The sequence below is a fragment of the Agelaius phoeniceus genome, chromosome 25 (genome assembly GCF_051311805.1).
Source record: "Agelaius phoeniceus isolate bAgePho1 chromosome 25, bAgePho1.hap1, whole genome shotgun sequence".
Taxonomy (NCBI): Eukaryota; Metazoa; Chordata; class Aves; order Passeriformes; family Icteridae; genus Agelaius; species Agelaius phoeniceus.
The window spans coordinates 3,693,475-3,709,035 of record NC_135289.1 but is presented as its reverse complement, the minus strand read 5'-3'; the positions used below and the strand labels follow the sequence as shown (position 1 = coordinate 3,709,035).

The window sequence follows — 15,561 nt, the reverse complement described above, 5'->3', positions numbered from 1 at the left end:
GGCAGGGGTAAAACCCAGCCTGGGGACACTGAGAGGGTCCTGGCAGGGGTAAAACCCAACCAGGGGACATCAGGAGGGTCCTGGCAGGGATAAAACCCAGCTTGGGGACATCAGGAGGGTCCTGGCAGGGATAAAACCCAGCCTGGGGACAGAGCTCACACACGGGGACATTGGGGAGGGACCTGGCAGGGATAAAACCCAGCCTGGGGACATCAGGAGGGTCCTGGCAGGGATAAAACCCAGCTTGGGGACATCAGGAAGGACCTGGCAGGGCTAAAACTCAGCCTGGGGACACCAGGAGGGTCCTGGCAGGGGCAAAACCCAGCCTGGGGACATCAGGAGGGTCCTGGCAGGGATAAAACCCAGCCTGGGAACAGAGCTCACACACGGGGACATTGGGGAGGGACCTGGCAGGGGTAAAACCCAACCAGGGGACACTGGGAGGGTCCTGGCAGGGGTAAAACCCAGCTTGGGGACATCAGGAGGGTCCTGGCAGGGATAAAACCCAGCCTGGGGACATCAGGAGGGTCCTGGCAGGGATAAAACCCACCTTGGGGACACCGGGAGGGACCTGGCAGAGGCAAAACCCAGCCTGGGAACAGAGCTCACACATGGGGACATTGGGGAGGGTCCTGGCAGGGATAAAACCCAGCCTGGGGACACTGGGAGGGTCCTGGCAGGGGTAAAACCCAGCTTGGGGACATCAGGAGGGTCCTGGCAGGGGTAAAACCCAACCAGGGGACATCAGGAGGGTCCTGGCAGGGATAAAACCCACCTTGGGGACATCAGGAGGGACCTGGCAGAGGCAAAACCCAGCCTGGGAACAGAGCTCACACATGGGGACATTGGGGAGGGACCTGGCAGGGGTAAAACCCAGCCTGGGGACATCAGGAGGGACCTGGCAGGGGTAAAACCCAACCAGGGGACATCGGGAAGGTCCTGGCAGGGATAAAACCCAGCTTGGGGACACCAGGAGGGTCCTGGCAAGGGTAAAACCCAGCTTGGGGACATCAGGAGGGTCCTGGCAGGGATAAAACCCAGCCTGGGGACACTGGGAGGGTCCTGGCAGGGGTAAAACCCAGCCTGGGGACATCAGGAGGGTCCTGGCAGGGGCAAAACCCAGCCTGGGAACAGAGCTCACACATGGGGACATTGGGGAGGGACCTGGCAGGGATAAAACCCAACCAGGGGACACTGAGAGGGTCCTGGCAGGGGTAAAACCCAACCAGGGGACATCAGGAGGGTCCTGGCAGGGATAAAACCCAGTCTGGGGACATCGGGAAGGACCTGGCAGGGATAAAACCCAGCTTGGGGACACCAGGAGGGACCTGCCAGGTTAAAAAACCCAGCTTGGGGACATGGGGGAGGGATCTGCCAGAAACCCATCCCAGGGAGGGACGGTGCTGACACACAGGGACATCGGGGAGGGACCTGCCAGGATATAAAACCCAGCCTGGGGACACCTGCGGCCAGGGCTGGGACACGCTGCTCACCTGGCTGCTGGCCTGGGGACGAGAAGCCAAAGGGAGGCAGCCTCTGTAGAGTTTGCTGCTGCTTTTAAGGAGAATTTCTCTTTGCCCTCGGATTTACCTGCACAGGGGATGCACAGGGTGAGCAGTGCAGGGAGAAGCAGGGATGTGGGAAGGTTTTGTGGGAATGAGAGGAATATCAAGGGCTGAAGCAGGGATTTGGGAATTCTCAGTGCAAAGTGAACTATCAAGGACTGAAGCAGGGATTTGGGAATGTTCAGTGCAGAGAAGTGAACTATCAAGGGCTGAACCAGGGATTTGGGAATGTTCAGTGAACTATCAAGGGCTGAACCAGGGATTTGGGAATGTTCAGTGAAGAGAACTATCAAGGACTGAACAAGAGATTTGGAAATTTTCAGTGCAGACAAGAGAACTATCAAGGACTGAAGCAGGGATTTGGGAATTCTCAGTGCAGACAAGAGAAGTATCAAGGGCTGAACCACGGGTTCTTGCACCTCTCTGCTCCACAGGAATATTTTCAGCCCAGGCAGAGAGGGAACTGCAGCTGCCTAATGCAGAGTTAGTGTGACAGGTGACAACCTGTCCCAGTGCTGGGGACTGCTGGAGGAGGCACATCCAGCCCCCCAGCCAGGGGGGGACCTGCAGGGGTAAAACCCAGCCTGGGGACACCAGGAGGGACCTGGCAGGATAAAAAAATCCAGCACAGGGACATGGGGAAGAATCTGGCAGGGTAATAAACCCAGCCTGGGGACACCGGGGAGAGACCTGGCAGGGGTAAAACCCAGCCTGGGGATACCAGGAGGGACCTGCTGGGGTAAAACCCAGCCTGGGGACATTGAGAAGAACCTGGGGCAGAGGAGCTGGAGCTCAGGAGAAACAGGGAAGGGACAGCAGGACATCAGAGAGGAGCCTTGGAGCTCTGTGCTCCTGCAGAGCCTCCCAGGGGGATGGAGCCGGGCTGGGGCTGGAACGGCTCCCAGCAGAGCCCACCTGGGCACGGCCAGGGGTTGCTGAGCCTGGCAGGGCACCCCAACCTGACGGTGCTGCACACCCGGGACGAGGAGCTGGCCAAGGCTGAGGTGGGGGTGCTGGGCACCATCCTGGCCGTGGCCACCGTGGGCAACCTGGGCGTGCTGCTGGCCATGTACCGGCTGAGGAGGAAGATGAGCCGCATGCACCTCTTCATCCTCCACCTGGGGCTGAGCGACCTGGGCGTGGCGCTGTTCCAGGTGCTGCCGCAGCTCCTCTGGAAGGTCACCTACCGCTTCCTGGGGCCCGACCCCCTCTGCAGGGCCGTCAAGTACCTGCAGGTGCTCAGCATGTTCGCCTCCACCTACATGCTGATGGTGATGACCCTGGACCGCTACCTGGCCGTGTGCCACCCCCTGCAGTCGCTGCAGCAGCCCAGCCGCCAGGCTTACACCATGATCGGGCTCACCTGGCTGCTCAGCTGCCTGCTCAGCCTGCCCCAGGTGTTCATCTTCTCCCTGCGGGAGGTGCGCCCCGGCTCGGGGGTGCTGGATTGCTGGGCGGATTTTGGGTACCCGTGGGGACCGCGCGCCTACGTCACCTGGACCACGCTGTGCATCTTCGTGCTGCCCGTGGGCGTCCTCAGCGTCTGCTACAGCCTCATCTGCCACGAGATCTGCAAGAACCTCAAGGGCAAGACCCAGAGCGGGGCCCTTGGCACGGCGGGAGCCGCGGTGGGTGCCCCTGGTGGTGCCAGCCCTGCAGGGAAGGTTGGGCAGCCCTCGAGGGTGAGTATAGAATATTAATCCTGATGTTTCCAGGTGTGGGGTGCCTGGCTTTGTCTGGCCCTCGCTGCTGGGCCAAAGGCAGCAGCTGTGGGGTTTTACCTCAGAGATGCCTTTGGCCAGCTGGGTGCTGCAGCTGGGCACCCGGAACAAATCCAGGCAAAGTAGGAACTCAGTTTACCTCTGGTGGAAAAGGTTCAGGGGATGGTGAAGAGAAAAGAGCGGGTTCTATCGTAGAGTCTTAATCCAGAGTTTTATTTCAGCATGGTAGACCTCTGAATGTGGGAACAGCTCACAATAGAACCCCGGGCCGCATGGTCTCGTGTCCTTTAAAGCCCTGGGGACAGGGGAGGGGAAGGGACAGGTGAGGGCCAACCAGGTGGGAGGAGGGGAAGGCTCAAGGGATACAGACACCTGGACAGGCCAATGAGCCCAGACCTGAGGGCATCTTTTGAGCTTCTGCCAACCACACCACGCCCTTGCTGGAATGTCAAGATTGATGGGCAGCTCTTAGCAGGAAGGCAAAGGGGGAAGGTTGGCACACCTGAGAGGCTGGGATGGGTGAAACAAGAAATCGCACTGCAACAGGTGAGCAGCGTGCGCACCATCTCCCGCGCCAAGATCCGCACGGTGAAGATGACCTTCGTCATCGTGGCCGCCTACGTCACCTGCTGGGCGCCCTTCTTCAGCGTGCAGATGTGGTCAGTGTGGGACCAGGATGCTCCTGATGATGGTGAGTGCCGAGGGGAGTGGGGCACGGAGCCCTGGGAGTGCCGGGAATGCAGCTGGGTTTGGAACAAGAAGAGACGGATGGCGTGTTGGCATTTAAAAATAAATGGGGAGGCTATGGGTTTTTACATGGTACAAATCGTGGGGATTTTAGGGATTTTTGCATGATAAAAAGCGTGGGGATTTTACAGATTAAAAAAATATATAAAAATTATAAAAAATTATAAAAATCATGGGGAAGGCTACAGATTTTTACATGATAAAAATCATGGAGATTTTACAGATTTTTTTAAAAATACAAAAATATAAGAATATAAAAATTATAAAAATCGTGGGGAAGGCTACAGATTTTTACATGATAAAAATCATGGGGATTTTACAGATTTTTTTAAAAATACAAAAATATAAAAATAAAATATAAAAATATAAAAATTATGGGGAAGGCTACAGGTTTTTACATGATAAAAATTATGGGAATTTTACAGATTTTTAAAAAATACAAAAATATAAAATAAAATATAAAAATATAAAAATTATAAAAGTCATGGGGAAGGCTACAGGTCTTTACATTATAAAAATCATGGGGAAGGCTAGAGGTTTTTACATTATAAAAATCATGGGGATTTTACAGATTTTAAAAAAATATAAAAATATAAAAATTATAAAAATCATGTGGAAGGCTACAGATTTTTACATGATAAAATTCATGGGGATTTTACAGATTTTTTTAAAAATACAAAAATATAAAAATAAAATATAAAAATATAAAAATTATAAAAATCATGGGGAAGGCTACAGATTTTTACCTGATAAAAATCATGGGGAATTTACAGATTTTTTTTAAAAATGCAAAAATATAAAAATAAAATATAAAAATATAAAAATCATGGGGAAGGCTACAGGTTTTTACATGATAAAAATCATGGGGATTTTACAGATTTTTACATGATAAAGAGCATGGGGATTTTACAGATTTTTTTTAAAAAAATACAAAAATATAAAAATAAAATATAAAAATATAAAAATTATAAAAATCATGGGGAAGGCTAGAGGTTTTTACATGATAAAAATTATGGGGAAGGCTACCAATTTCTACATGATAAAAATCATGGGGATTTTACAGATTAAAAAAATATATATATATAAAAATTATAAAAATCATGGGGAAGGCTACAGGTTTCCTTCTCTGCAATGCATAAAATTTCCTCCTTCCTAAAATTCCTTATAAATGTATCAAATACAACACAGATTTCCTGCCCTGTAAATGTATAAAATACAATTTTCAGAGTCAAATAACTACTTTCACCAGAAAAAACCCCTGAGAAGTGATGATTTCTGGCCATCATCCACAGGGATGTGCAAAGACATCTTTGCCATGTGTGTCTTTCCTCTCCTCTTGGAATTTTCAGAGGTTTCAGAAGTGGATTTCTGAGTTCATATGTTGAATTTTTTCCCCTGTAAATCTTCAGTAGTTTTCCTAAATACTGAAGCAGCACTACTACCAGAAAAAGAGACTTCACCCAAGATTGAAAATCTTCTGGGGGATGCTTTGGGCAGCAGAGAGGCTGAAGGAAAGCCCAGAAGCTGCTGGGCCTCAGCTCTCCGAGGATGTGCTCCAGCACATTGGCTCTGCAGAACCTGGAGAGTTCTGGCTCTGCAGAACCTGGAGAGTTCTGGCACTGCAGAACCTGGAGAGTTCTGGCACTACAGAACCTGGAGAGTTCTGGCTCTGCAGAGCCTGGAGAGTTCTGGCACTGCAGAACCTGGAGGATTCTGGCTCTGCAGAACCTGGAGGATTCTGGTTCTGTAGAACCTGGAGGGCTCTGGCTCTGCAGAGCCTGGAGGGCTCTGGCTCTGCAGAACCTGGAGGGCTCTGGCTCTGCAGAACCTGGAGGGCTCTGGCTCTGCAGAACCTGGAGGGTTCTGGCTCTGCAGAACTGGGATGATTCTGGCTCTGCAGAACCTGGAGAGTTCTGGCTCTGCAGAACCTGGAGGGTTCTGGCTCTGCAGAACCTGGAGGATTTTGGCTCTGCAGAACCTGGAGAGTTCTGGCTCTGCAGAACTGGGATGATTCTGGCTCTGCAGAACCTGGAGGGTTCTGGCTCTGCAGAACCTGGAGGGTTCTCGCTCTGCAGAACCTGGAGGATTTTGGCTCTGCAGAACCTGGAGGATTCTGGCTCTGCAGAACCTGGAGGATTTTGGCTCTGCAGAACCTGGAGGGCTCTGGCTCTGCCAGTTTTCCATCCCCCAGCAATGCCAGTGGGACAGGAATGTGAGCCCCCAGCTCCTGCCCACTGCCCTCCCCGACCTTGCCCAGCCCCTGGGGAAGTTTCATCTCTCTCTCTTGCCTCGCCAGAGTCCACCAACGTGGCTTTCAGCATCACCATGCTGCTGGCCAGCCTCAGCAGCTGCTGCAACCCCTGGATCTACCTGTTCTTCAGCGGGCACCTCCTGCAGGACTGCCGGGGCTGCTGGGGCCGCCCCCGGGCCGGGCTGCGCAGACCCAACTCCACCGGGAGCCTGTGCAGCAGGAAAACCACGATCCTGAGCCACAGCCACCAGGCCGGGGTCCCCCTGCACGGGGACAGCGCCAGGGAGCTGGACCCGCCCTGCGACGAGGCTGTGACAGAGTCGGGCACGCTCTAGGCTGCGGCGGTGGCAGCTGCGACACCGTCAGGTGTGACAGTGCCAGGTGTGTGACAGTGCCAGGTGTGTGGCAGTGCCAAGTGTGACACTGCCAGGTGTGAGACTGCCAGGTGTGTGACAGCGCCAGGTGTGTGACAGCGCCGTGTGTGACAGCGCCAGGTGTGACACCGCCAGGTGTGACACCGCCAAGTGTGACACTGCCGTGTGTGACAGCACCAGGTGTGTGACAGCGCCAGGTGTGACATCGCCAAGTGTGACACTGCCAGGTGTAGGACACCGCCAAGTGTGACACTGCCAGGTGTGTGACACTGCCAGGTGTGACAGCACCAGGTGTGTGACAGCGCCAGGTGTGCGACACTGTCACCGCTCGCTCTCGCTGCAGAGCGCGGCTTTCCCCACCTGGTGGCACCGCGTTTTGCAGAAATCGCAATGTTTCACCCAGAAAAGCGTCGCGTCCGCCTTGTCCTCGCTGCTGTGTGCGCTGGAGGATGGACAGAGCCCCTCCGGCTGCTGCCTGACCGCAGCATCCACCCCCAGCCGCGTTTAGGGAAACTTCTGGATGATCTCCTGCGGGGAGGGACCCTGGAACCTCCGGGGAGGGACCCTGGAACCTCTGGGAAGGGATCCTGGAACCTCTGGGAAAGGATCCTGCACCCTTTGAGATCAGGGGATCCTGCAACCTCCGGGAAAGGATGCAGCATCAAGGGGGATCAAGGGATCCTGCATCCTTTGGGATCAGGGGATGCTGCATTCTTCAGAAACAGGGGATCCTGCACCTTTCGGGATCAAGGGATCCTGCACCTTTCAGGATCAGGGGATCCTGCACCTTTTGGGATCAGGGGATCCTGCACCCTTCGGGATTAGGGGATCCTGCACCTTTCAGGACCAGGGGATCCTGCACCTTTTGGGATCAGGGGATCCTGCACCCTTCGGGATCAGGGGATCCTGCACCTTTTGGGATCAGGGGATCCTGCACCTTTCAGGACCAGGGGATGCTGCATCCACAGAATCCTCCTGGTGGGGCGGGAGTTTTGCGTTCCCAGCAGAGCAGCCGGGGCACGGCAGGCGGCAACGCGGCTCCATCTGCTCCAGAGCCGCCGCCGCCGCTTCCTCCTCCGGCATCCGAGCAGACAGCGGGGACAGAGCTGTCCCCCCGCGGGGCTGCCGAGCTCCTCTGGCCTGGAAGTGCCCCCCTGCCGCCTCCCCCGGGCCAGGGACGGGGCTGCGGGGGCCCTGGTGCTGGGCACAGCTGTCCTGCCCCACGCTGTGCCCCAAATGCGGCACTGGCACCCCCGAGGAGCTGCTGGGAGCGGCCCTGGCCCTGCTCCAGCTCAGCCGGGCACATCCTGACTCCCCCCGTGCCCTCTCCCATCAGCTCTGCTCCCAGCCCCATCCTGTGCTCAACATCTGCTGCATCCCAGGGAGCTGCTCTCACCCTGCTGCTGCTGCTGCTGCTGCTGCTGCTTTTGGCTGATTTTGCAGGATCAGGGGCCCAAACCCACCCTGGGCTCGGGGAGCAGGAGCTCAGTTCCCCTGCAGTCCCAGCCTGGCCCCTGCCCTGCTCCCAGGAGCTGTTTTGTGCAGGAATAAATCATGGATGAGGCAGGAAAGAGCTTCCATTAGCTCAAAAGCTGCTGTGGGTGATGTACAGGTGTCCCAGTGAAGGTTCCCAATTCCCTGCGAGCCACAGGCATTATTCCTTCCACTATCACAGGCTAAAGCTGTAAAAATAAAACATTAAGAGGAAAAGATTTTGAAATCTTCAATATTTTCACTTTTTAATTGCCAGGCTTTTGAATCAGATTTCTCAGAAGCTTCCTCTCACTGGTTTTGGCCTCACCTTCAATCCCATAATCACACCTCTCCTGGGTTTTCCAACGTTACCCAGGAATTGTTGGGGTTTTTGGAACATTTTCCTTCATGTGCCCTTCAAGCTGGGCCAGATCTGCACCACAAGGTCATGAAAGCAGGAGTGCCTGGCTCCCCCTGCCACTGATCAATCCCAAATCAATTGTCTCACAACCCTTCATTAAATCACAGCATTACTGAGCCCATTTAAAACACACTTGGGGCAGCTCCAGCCCTGAGGAAGGGGAGGCAGCAGCTCCATCCCCCTCACACAGCTCCCACTGGGGCACCATTCCCATTCCCAGCACTTTGGAAGTTTATTTCTGGAAAATTCAGTAGTAACAAAATGCAGAGTGAGGAGCAGGAGGCCCAGGTGGGGAGAGACCAACCCCAGCACCTGGAGCAGGGACAAAGCAGGGAAAGCAAAAGCTGGGAGACAGGGAGAGGGAAAATCCAGCGGGAAAATTGTATTTGAAAGGATTTTATGAGGCTGATGAGCAAAACAACAACACTGAGAGGAGCTGCCAGCCAGCTCAGTGCAGGTTTGAGGATCAATGCATCTCCCTCCCATTTTGAGAGGTAAGGGGGGGGGATGTTTCTTTTTGCTTTCATGCAATGAGGGGAAAAAGGGCCGTGACACAGGAGTGGAGAGCTGATTCCAGCCTGGCTGGGAGGAGCCTGCCCCTGCCCCACCCTGCAGCCCTCGGGAACAGTGGAGCCTTTAAGGAAAAGCCAAGGAAGCTGTGGCTGCGGGCGGGGGTGGTACGAGCGCTGCAGCCCGTGCCAGGCAGCGCCCCAGGGGAAGGGGACAGTGCCAGGGGAAGGGGACAGTGCCACTGTGCAGCTGCTGGGGGCTCTGGGCACCCTGGTGTGACAGCTCCACCCTGGTGTGACAGCTTCACCCTGGTGTGACAGCTTCACCCTGGTGTGACAGCCTCACATCAGTGTCACAGCTCCACAGCAGTGTCACAGCTTCACCTCGGTGTACTCCACAGCCTTGGATGCCCTGGGGCTAGAGAAGGGCCAGAAATGTGTTTTCCTCTTCTTTGGGTCCACGTTGACATAATCCATGCCAGACTTGACGTTCTCGTAGTCCTGGGCAGAGCCTGGCTCGGGGCCTTTCCCTGGGAACACCAGGGATGTGTAATTGATGTTTGCCTCTGAGCCACGGCCCTGCAGGAGCAAAAGGAAGCCCAGGTCAGGCCCCAGCAGCCACCCAGGAGCCTTTGATCTCAAGCCCGTGCATCAGTTCAGGGAATCATGGAATGGGTTGGGTTGGAAGGGATTTTATGCCCATCCCATTCCCCCTGCCATGGCAGGGACACTCTCTATTGTCCCAGGTGCTCCAAGCCCCGTCCAGCCTGGCCTTGGGCACTGCCAGGGATGCAGGGGCAGCCACAGCTGCTCTGTGCCAGGGCCTGCCCACCCTCAGAGAGAAGATTTTGCTTCCTAATTTTCCTGAAGTGCCCAGGGATGCTTCCCTCTGAATGGAGGACACTGGAACGCTGCATGTGACAGGGGACAACAACCACCCCAGCCCTTATCTATGGAATTTCAATGTGGTTTGATGGATTTGCCCCTCCTGATGCTGCTCCAGAGCTGGACACAGCACCAGGTGGGCTGGGGATGATTTTCCCCTGGTACCTGAGGGCAGGAAGGGTTGTCGTTGTCTGAGTCCTCTGAGGTGTCTGAAGATGTGTCACTGCTCCCTTAAAAACACAAAACATTTACCACCCCAGCACTCCCCACAGGGTTAAAGGGAAAAAAGGATCAAGGGAGAAAAAGCAAACATGCTCAGAAGTGAAAATTCTGATCCACAAAGCCTCAGTTCGATCCCTCCCAGCCTCACTTCCCTGGGAGAAAAGGGCAGGGAGAGCCCAGCTGGGAAGAGGAGGCAGCTCCTGCTTGGCCCTTCTCCCACCCCAGCGTGTCCACAGCTCATAAGGAAGAGACATCACACAAAAGCCACCCACAAATTCCCATCCCTGTGCCAGGACAATGCCCCATTGCTGCAGAGCCCCTTACCTGCATAGGCTGGGGCTGGTTTTTGTGGCCCAGGCTGTTTTTGTGGCCCAGGCTGTTTCTGTGCTGTGTCCCCTCCAGGTGCTGAGGCTGCAGCTGGGCTGGGCTGAGGGCTGGGGTGCTCCCCAGGGCTGCTGCTCACCTGCATCCTGCAGGAATGCTGGGCTGTGAGCAAGAGGAGAGTGAGCCCTGGTCCAGCACACCCCACCCTGCTCCAGCACCCCCAGCTCAAACCAGCCCACCCCAAAATAATGATTGCTGTGCCCTGGAGCAGGCTCCTATCCATCAGTTCAATTCCTGAGATGATCCAGGGCCCTGCTCTCCCACCAGGAGAGGCTCCAGTGACAAATCACAGTGTCAGGGCCTCTTCTTGCAAGTTGGGAATGATTTTGACCCAAAGCAGAGCTGGGCTCTGTGCAAATGTGAGCAGCAGTTGGTGTGAAAGAATTCCCTGCTAGAAATTACAGCTTCATCTGAACTAATACTCTGTGAGCTGATTCTTGGTATTTCCCCAGCACTTTACTAAAAAAGCAAGAAAAGAAAATGGTTTTGAAGCAACACAAGGTTGTACAACCCTCACTGATGTGTACAGCCATGTCACCCATGTCACCACAGCTCACAGCCATGCCAGCCCAGCCCTGCCCTGCCCCTTTCCCATCCCACACCCACCCAAACCAGGAAATCACCAGGGAAAGCCATTTTTTATTTACCAATTTTCCTGCTGAGCATGGTGTAGAAGGCCAGCAAGAGGAGAGGGTAGAGTATTGAGGTGAGAAGTGAGGCGGCAGCAGGAATCCAGCTGAACAAGAGAAAACCATTCAGTCTCACTGAAATCACCAATTTTTTTCAACCCTGCCATGGCTTCAAGGCACATTTTAGACTCAGGTTTGTTGGTAGCTTTTGGTTTTGCTTTTTGGTTTTGGGGTGATGTGGCCCAAAACGAGGGCCTTGGTTTTCAAGAATGATTTGAGTTTCTTGCCCCTCGTTTTTGGGGCCTGTCCCCAGAAGGGTTTTCAAAAACCCCCATGGGGGGAATGTGGTGCTGGAGGGGAGAGAGACATGAACAGATATGATGGAATTACAGAATTGTGGAATGATGGAATGGGTTGGGACCTTTGAAGGGCACCCCCTGCCATGAGCAGGGACAGTTTCAGCCAGACCAGGTTGCTCAGAGCCCCTGGAGTGGTCCCAGGGGGGCTGTGAAGGGCTCTGTGCCCCAGGGTGCTGCACTCACCATGCACAAAGGCTCATCCTCCTGCTGGGGCGTCTCCAGGGCCTGGGGGGACACAGACAGGCAGCAGGACCTGGTGGCAACCAAAGAAATGGTCCCACTGAGCCTCACACTGCTCCACACGAGCTGGAGATCAGGCTCAGCACTTGGAAGCAGCGGTTGGATGTTGCAGATGTGAAATAAAGGGGTTTTTATTTTATCCCAGCCCTCCCCCTGTGAGAATCCCTGTGGTTCACACCCTCACAGAGCCACAGGTTGTCCCTTATCACTGAATTAATGGCTTTATACACGCTCATATCTGAGACTTGTCTGGACTTTCTGGGCTCCACCGCAATAGAATTGAAATTTGTTCTCCTTCTTCTTGCTTTAATCCTCTCTCATGGTTCATTTTTTAAAATTTTTCTCTTTTTAATCCACCAAAAAAAAAAAAAAAAAAAAAACCAAAGAAGAAAACTACAAGATGAAGGAAAAAAAAAATCCATGGAAAAAGTAACCAAAGGAAGGTCGTGGGTTGGTGTGAGACTCTTGCATCAGTCAAGGTCCAGACAGAAATATCAGAGGCCCTCCAACACCTCAGTGTCTGAAACACCTCAGATTTACTACTGTGAGAGCTTCAATCCTGCTGAGGTTAAGAGGGTTTAAGGCAGAAAATCAGAAAACACCAATGCCTGGGCTGGGCCCCTTGGCTTGGGACTTCTGGCCATAACACTCAAGGGATTTATAATAAAAGATAGAGGTGTTCATTTTGTAAAAATAGCAGTGGGCTGCTCCTCTTGTGAGCTTTCACTTGCAAAAAAGCACTTTAAATCCTCTCTCAGTGTTATACACTTGCTATTTATAAATGGCTGATAGGGAGAGATCTTCAGCTGAGGCTTTGATACAGTGATTAAAGCAGCCATGATAATTTGATTGATAGGCTGATGGATAAATTGATAGAGCAAAGGCATTATCCATCCTGTGGAGCAGATTCTATCATTTCCTCTATGACACATTTCTGAGCCTAATTCATCAAAAGCTTTCCTGATAACCACCAATCTGCTGCAAAATTCCACTCATGCAAACAGTTTGATGACTGCCAAGCTGAAAGTTCATTTTTTTGCAGATATTTTCCCCCTCCCTTACTGAATAAATCTGTCCCCAAATATCCTTCTCAAAGGGCTGCCACTGTTGAAAGGCTCATTTCCTACTGTGGGGCAGGAGACGCTGCTGCAGCAGCAGATAAGGATCTGAAAAATGAGCTGTTCAAAAGGAAATTGCAAAATAAGCCCCAAATCCAACTATCAGCAGCTTCTGTGCCGAGGTGGGTACAGCAAGATGGAGGCACCGATATCAGGTGGGTATCAAAAAATCTGATTTGAGACAGCAACCAGTGAGAGCCTGGCACCAAATGTGCTTTTTTGGGGGGCCTCAGGGGACTTCTGTGAGCCTGCAGCCTCCAGGACTTCAACCCTTTCTCAAGAAAATGCTGAAATCAAGGCTTGCAGGGAGCTGCTCCTCGGCCGGGCAGCGAGGGCCCACCTGAGGCACCTGCACTCGGCTAAACGTGAGTCAAAGCTCTAGAATGCCCCAAATCATTTTAATCCCACTTGAGCCAGGCCCAGCTGGTTCACTGGAGCTCAGGATGGCACCAAAATGTGCCCAGGGGGATTCCCAGCCCAGCTCTGCTCCCGCTGTTGCACCCTCTGCTTCTCGCGCCATCGCACCCGGAGCGCGGCGCCCAACGCGGCCTTACCTGGGCTCAGAGCTTTCCAACCTTCCCTTCCCCACAGCCTGGGGCAGCTGGGGCCCTGCAGGCAGCAGGATTTGGGGCTGTTTCAGCAGGATTTGGGGCCGTTTCAGCAGGATTTGGGGCCGTTTCAGCAGGATTTGGGTGCAGAGCGGGGTCTGGCAGCGTGGCGGTGCCGGATGCGGTCACGCTCTACCCCCAGAAGCAGAGCCCACACGAGTTCCATGACACCTCCCCTCTGCCCAGCAGCCTCATTTAAATAGTTTGGGGTGTTCCTCTGCTGTTCTGCAGCTGTTTTGCTGCTGCACCCCTCCATCAATTCTCTGTCTTCCAGCAGCTTTGTCCCGAAATTCAACTGAGCTTCCCTGGAGCCAAGCGGTGCTGGGGGAGCTGTGCCCAGCTCAACTCAGCTGCCACCCAAAACGAGCTCTGGATGCTTCCAAGCAAACATTTTGCACAGGGATGAAGCATTTTCCACCACCTGGCTCCATGGCTGCTGGGGGTGGCTGGGCCTCCACCTGCCCACACTGTGGAAAATGTTCTGCAAGCTTTGGGGTGCAAGCAGCAGCCTGGCAGATCCCATCCTGAGAGTCCCCAGGAGTTTTGGGGATTGATGGCTGCTGGTTCATAGGAACTGTGGGGTTTGTAGCTCTGGAAGTGCCCTGGCAGAAAGGAACAAGAAATTCCCTTTTTTTTCAAGGTGCCTGACTCATGGGGACGATGCCTGTTCGCCTTCCAACATCTCCACCAGCCCACAGCAATCCTGCCCCAGGGATACAACATCCCAAAGAATCCTCCTGGATAATCCAAAAGCAAAAAGAAGATTTCAAAAAGCATCACCTACCCCTGGAGCTGCATCACAAGTTGGGGTCACTTCCCAAATTCCTCTTCATCCCTGGGACTGCTCCCACCATCCACCAGCTGCATCGTCAGATGTTGGTCCTGCTCCCCTCACAGCTGCTGCACCCCAGGTAAATATTTTGGGGTTTATTTAACTGAAACTTGCTTGTTTGTTGATTTTTTTTCAGGTGAAACTTTGCTGCTGCAACACTTTCAAGTGCTCGGTGGCGGATAAACAGATTAACAGGTGGGAGAAGTGTCTGATAAAGGCAGGAAAAAAGGGTTTTTTACAAAACACTGCTGAGGCACAGTGTGAATCAACCAGGGCAGTGGCTCCACTAAAGGAAATGTGTAAGAAGGAACACAGATAACACGTTTTTAGCCTGAGAACAGGTTTTTTAAACAAAGAAAATGCTTCACACAGAGCTGGTGAGAGGTATTTTTTCTACCCAAGGGGCAAAACCTATTTCTGATCCAACTGTGTGGCCCTGGAGGGGTGGGACACAGCTGGGGACGGGCCCTGACTGGCAGAGCCCATTCCTTTCTTACCAGGCTGGGATGTTGCAGGAGCTGGGGTCACCTTTCCTCAACTTCTCCAGAGCAGCACAGGCTGGCCCTGCCAAGCTGAGGGACACCAAGGCTGGGAAATTGGGCATCTCCTCCCTCTGCATTCCACACATTGAGCTACAGCTGGAATATGTATGAAACAAAGCTTTTTTGACCCAATTTTCTGTGCAAATCCAGCCCAGTTGCTCCCAAAACATAGAGAAAAAAAAAAAAACCAAAAAACCCACCACTTTGTTCTACTTGAAATAACAATTTTCAAGTGCTCCTAAGAGTTGAGCTTTTAAAATGGCTTCTAAAATAACTCAAAAGTCTAAATAAATTTGCTTAGCTGCAAAAATTTCTAAATGAAAGCTCTGGCCTCGTTATGACTTTCATCTTCCTATTTTAATGCTGAATCTGCTGCCAGGAGTTTGCAGATTATGATGATCCAATTGGGGGATCTTTTCCACCAAATAAACTATTTCACTTAAAGTGTTTGGCGTGTCTGTGCTGCTGCTCACCCTCACGTTTATCTCCAAAGCCCAGTGACCCTTCAGGCTGGGTTTTCTGATAGGATTTTCGGGTTATAAACCATGTCTGGAACAATCCACTTGCTGTTTTCAGCTTATCTGGCACTTGCTGCAGCTGCTTTTGTTTTAGGAAGTTTCTTTCTAATCCATGAATATGTGATTAGGACAAGGAGGGAGGCTGGTACATTAAACTGCATCT

At 53.0% G+C, this 15,561-nt stretch overlaps 2 protein-coding genes across 3 annotated transcripts; one reads left to right on the top strand and one right to left on the bottom strand.

Moving 5' to 3' along the window:
* Nucleotides 1-2,437: 2,437 nt before the first annotated feature.
* AVPR1B (arginine vasopressin receptor 1B) lies at nt 2,438-6,619 on the top strand. The gene is made up of 3 exons (XM_054648877.2): nt 2,438-3,247; nt 3,833-3,977; nt 6,330-6,619. Exons 1-3 carry the CDS (start codon nt 2,438-2,440, stop codon nt 6,617-6,619), a joined length of 1,245 nt encoding a protein of 414 aa, XP_054504852.2.
* Nucleotides 6,620-8,830: 2,211 nt separating this feature from the next.
* RHEX (regulator of hemoglobinization and erythroid cell expansion) lies at nt 8,831-13,658 on the bottom strand. Of its 2 annotated transcripts, XM_054648539.2 has the most exons (6): nt 13,453-13,658; nt 11,724-11,793; nt 11,200-11,288; nt 10,493-10,654; nt 10,112-10,176; nt 8,831-9,640 (listed from the first exon to the last, which is right to left on the bottom strand). In XM_054648539.2, the coding sequence occupies exons 2-6, from the start codon at nt 11,738-11,740 to the stop codon at nt 9,434-9,436; spliced, it is 540 nt and encodes a 179-aa protein (XP_054504514.2). In that variant the 5' UTR covers nt 11,741-11,793; nt 13,453-13,658; the 3' UTR covers nt 8,831-9,433. The 2 variants fall into 2 exon arrangements, with proteins under 2 accessions (XP_054504514.2, XP_077046810.1); XM_077190695.1 differs by lacking the exon at nt 13,453-13,658 and having other exon boundaries at nt 11,724-11,841.
* Nucleotides 13,659-15,561: the final 1,903 nt, after the last annotated feature.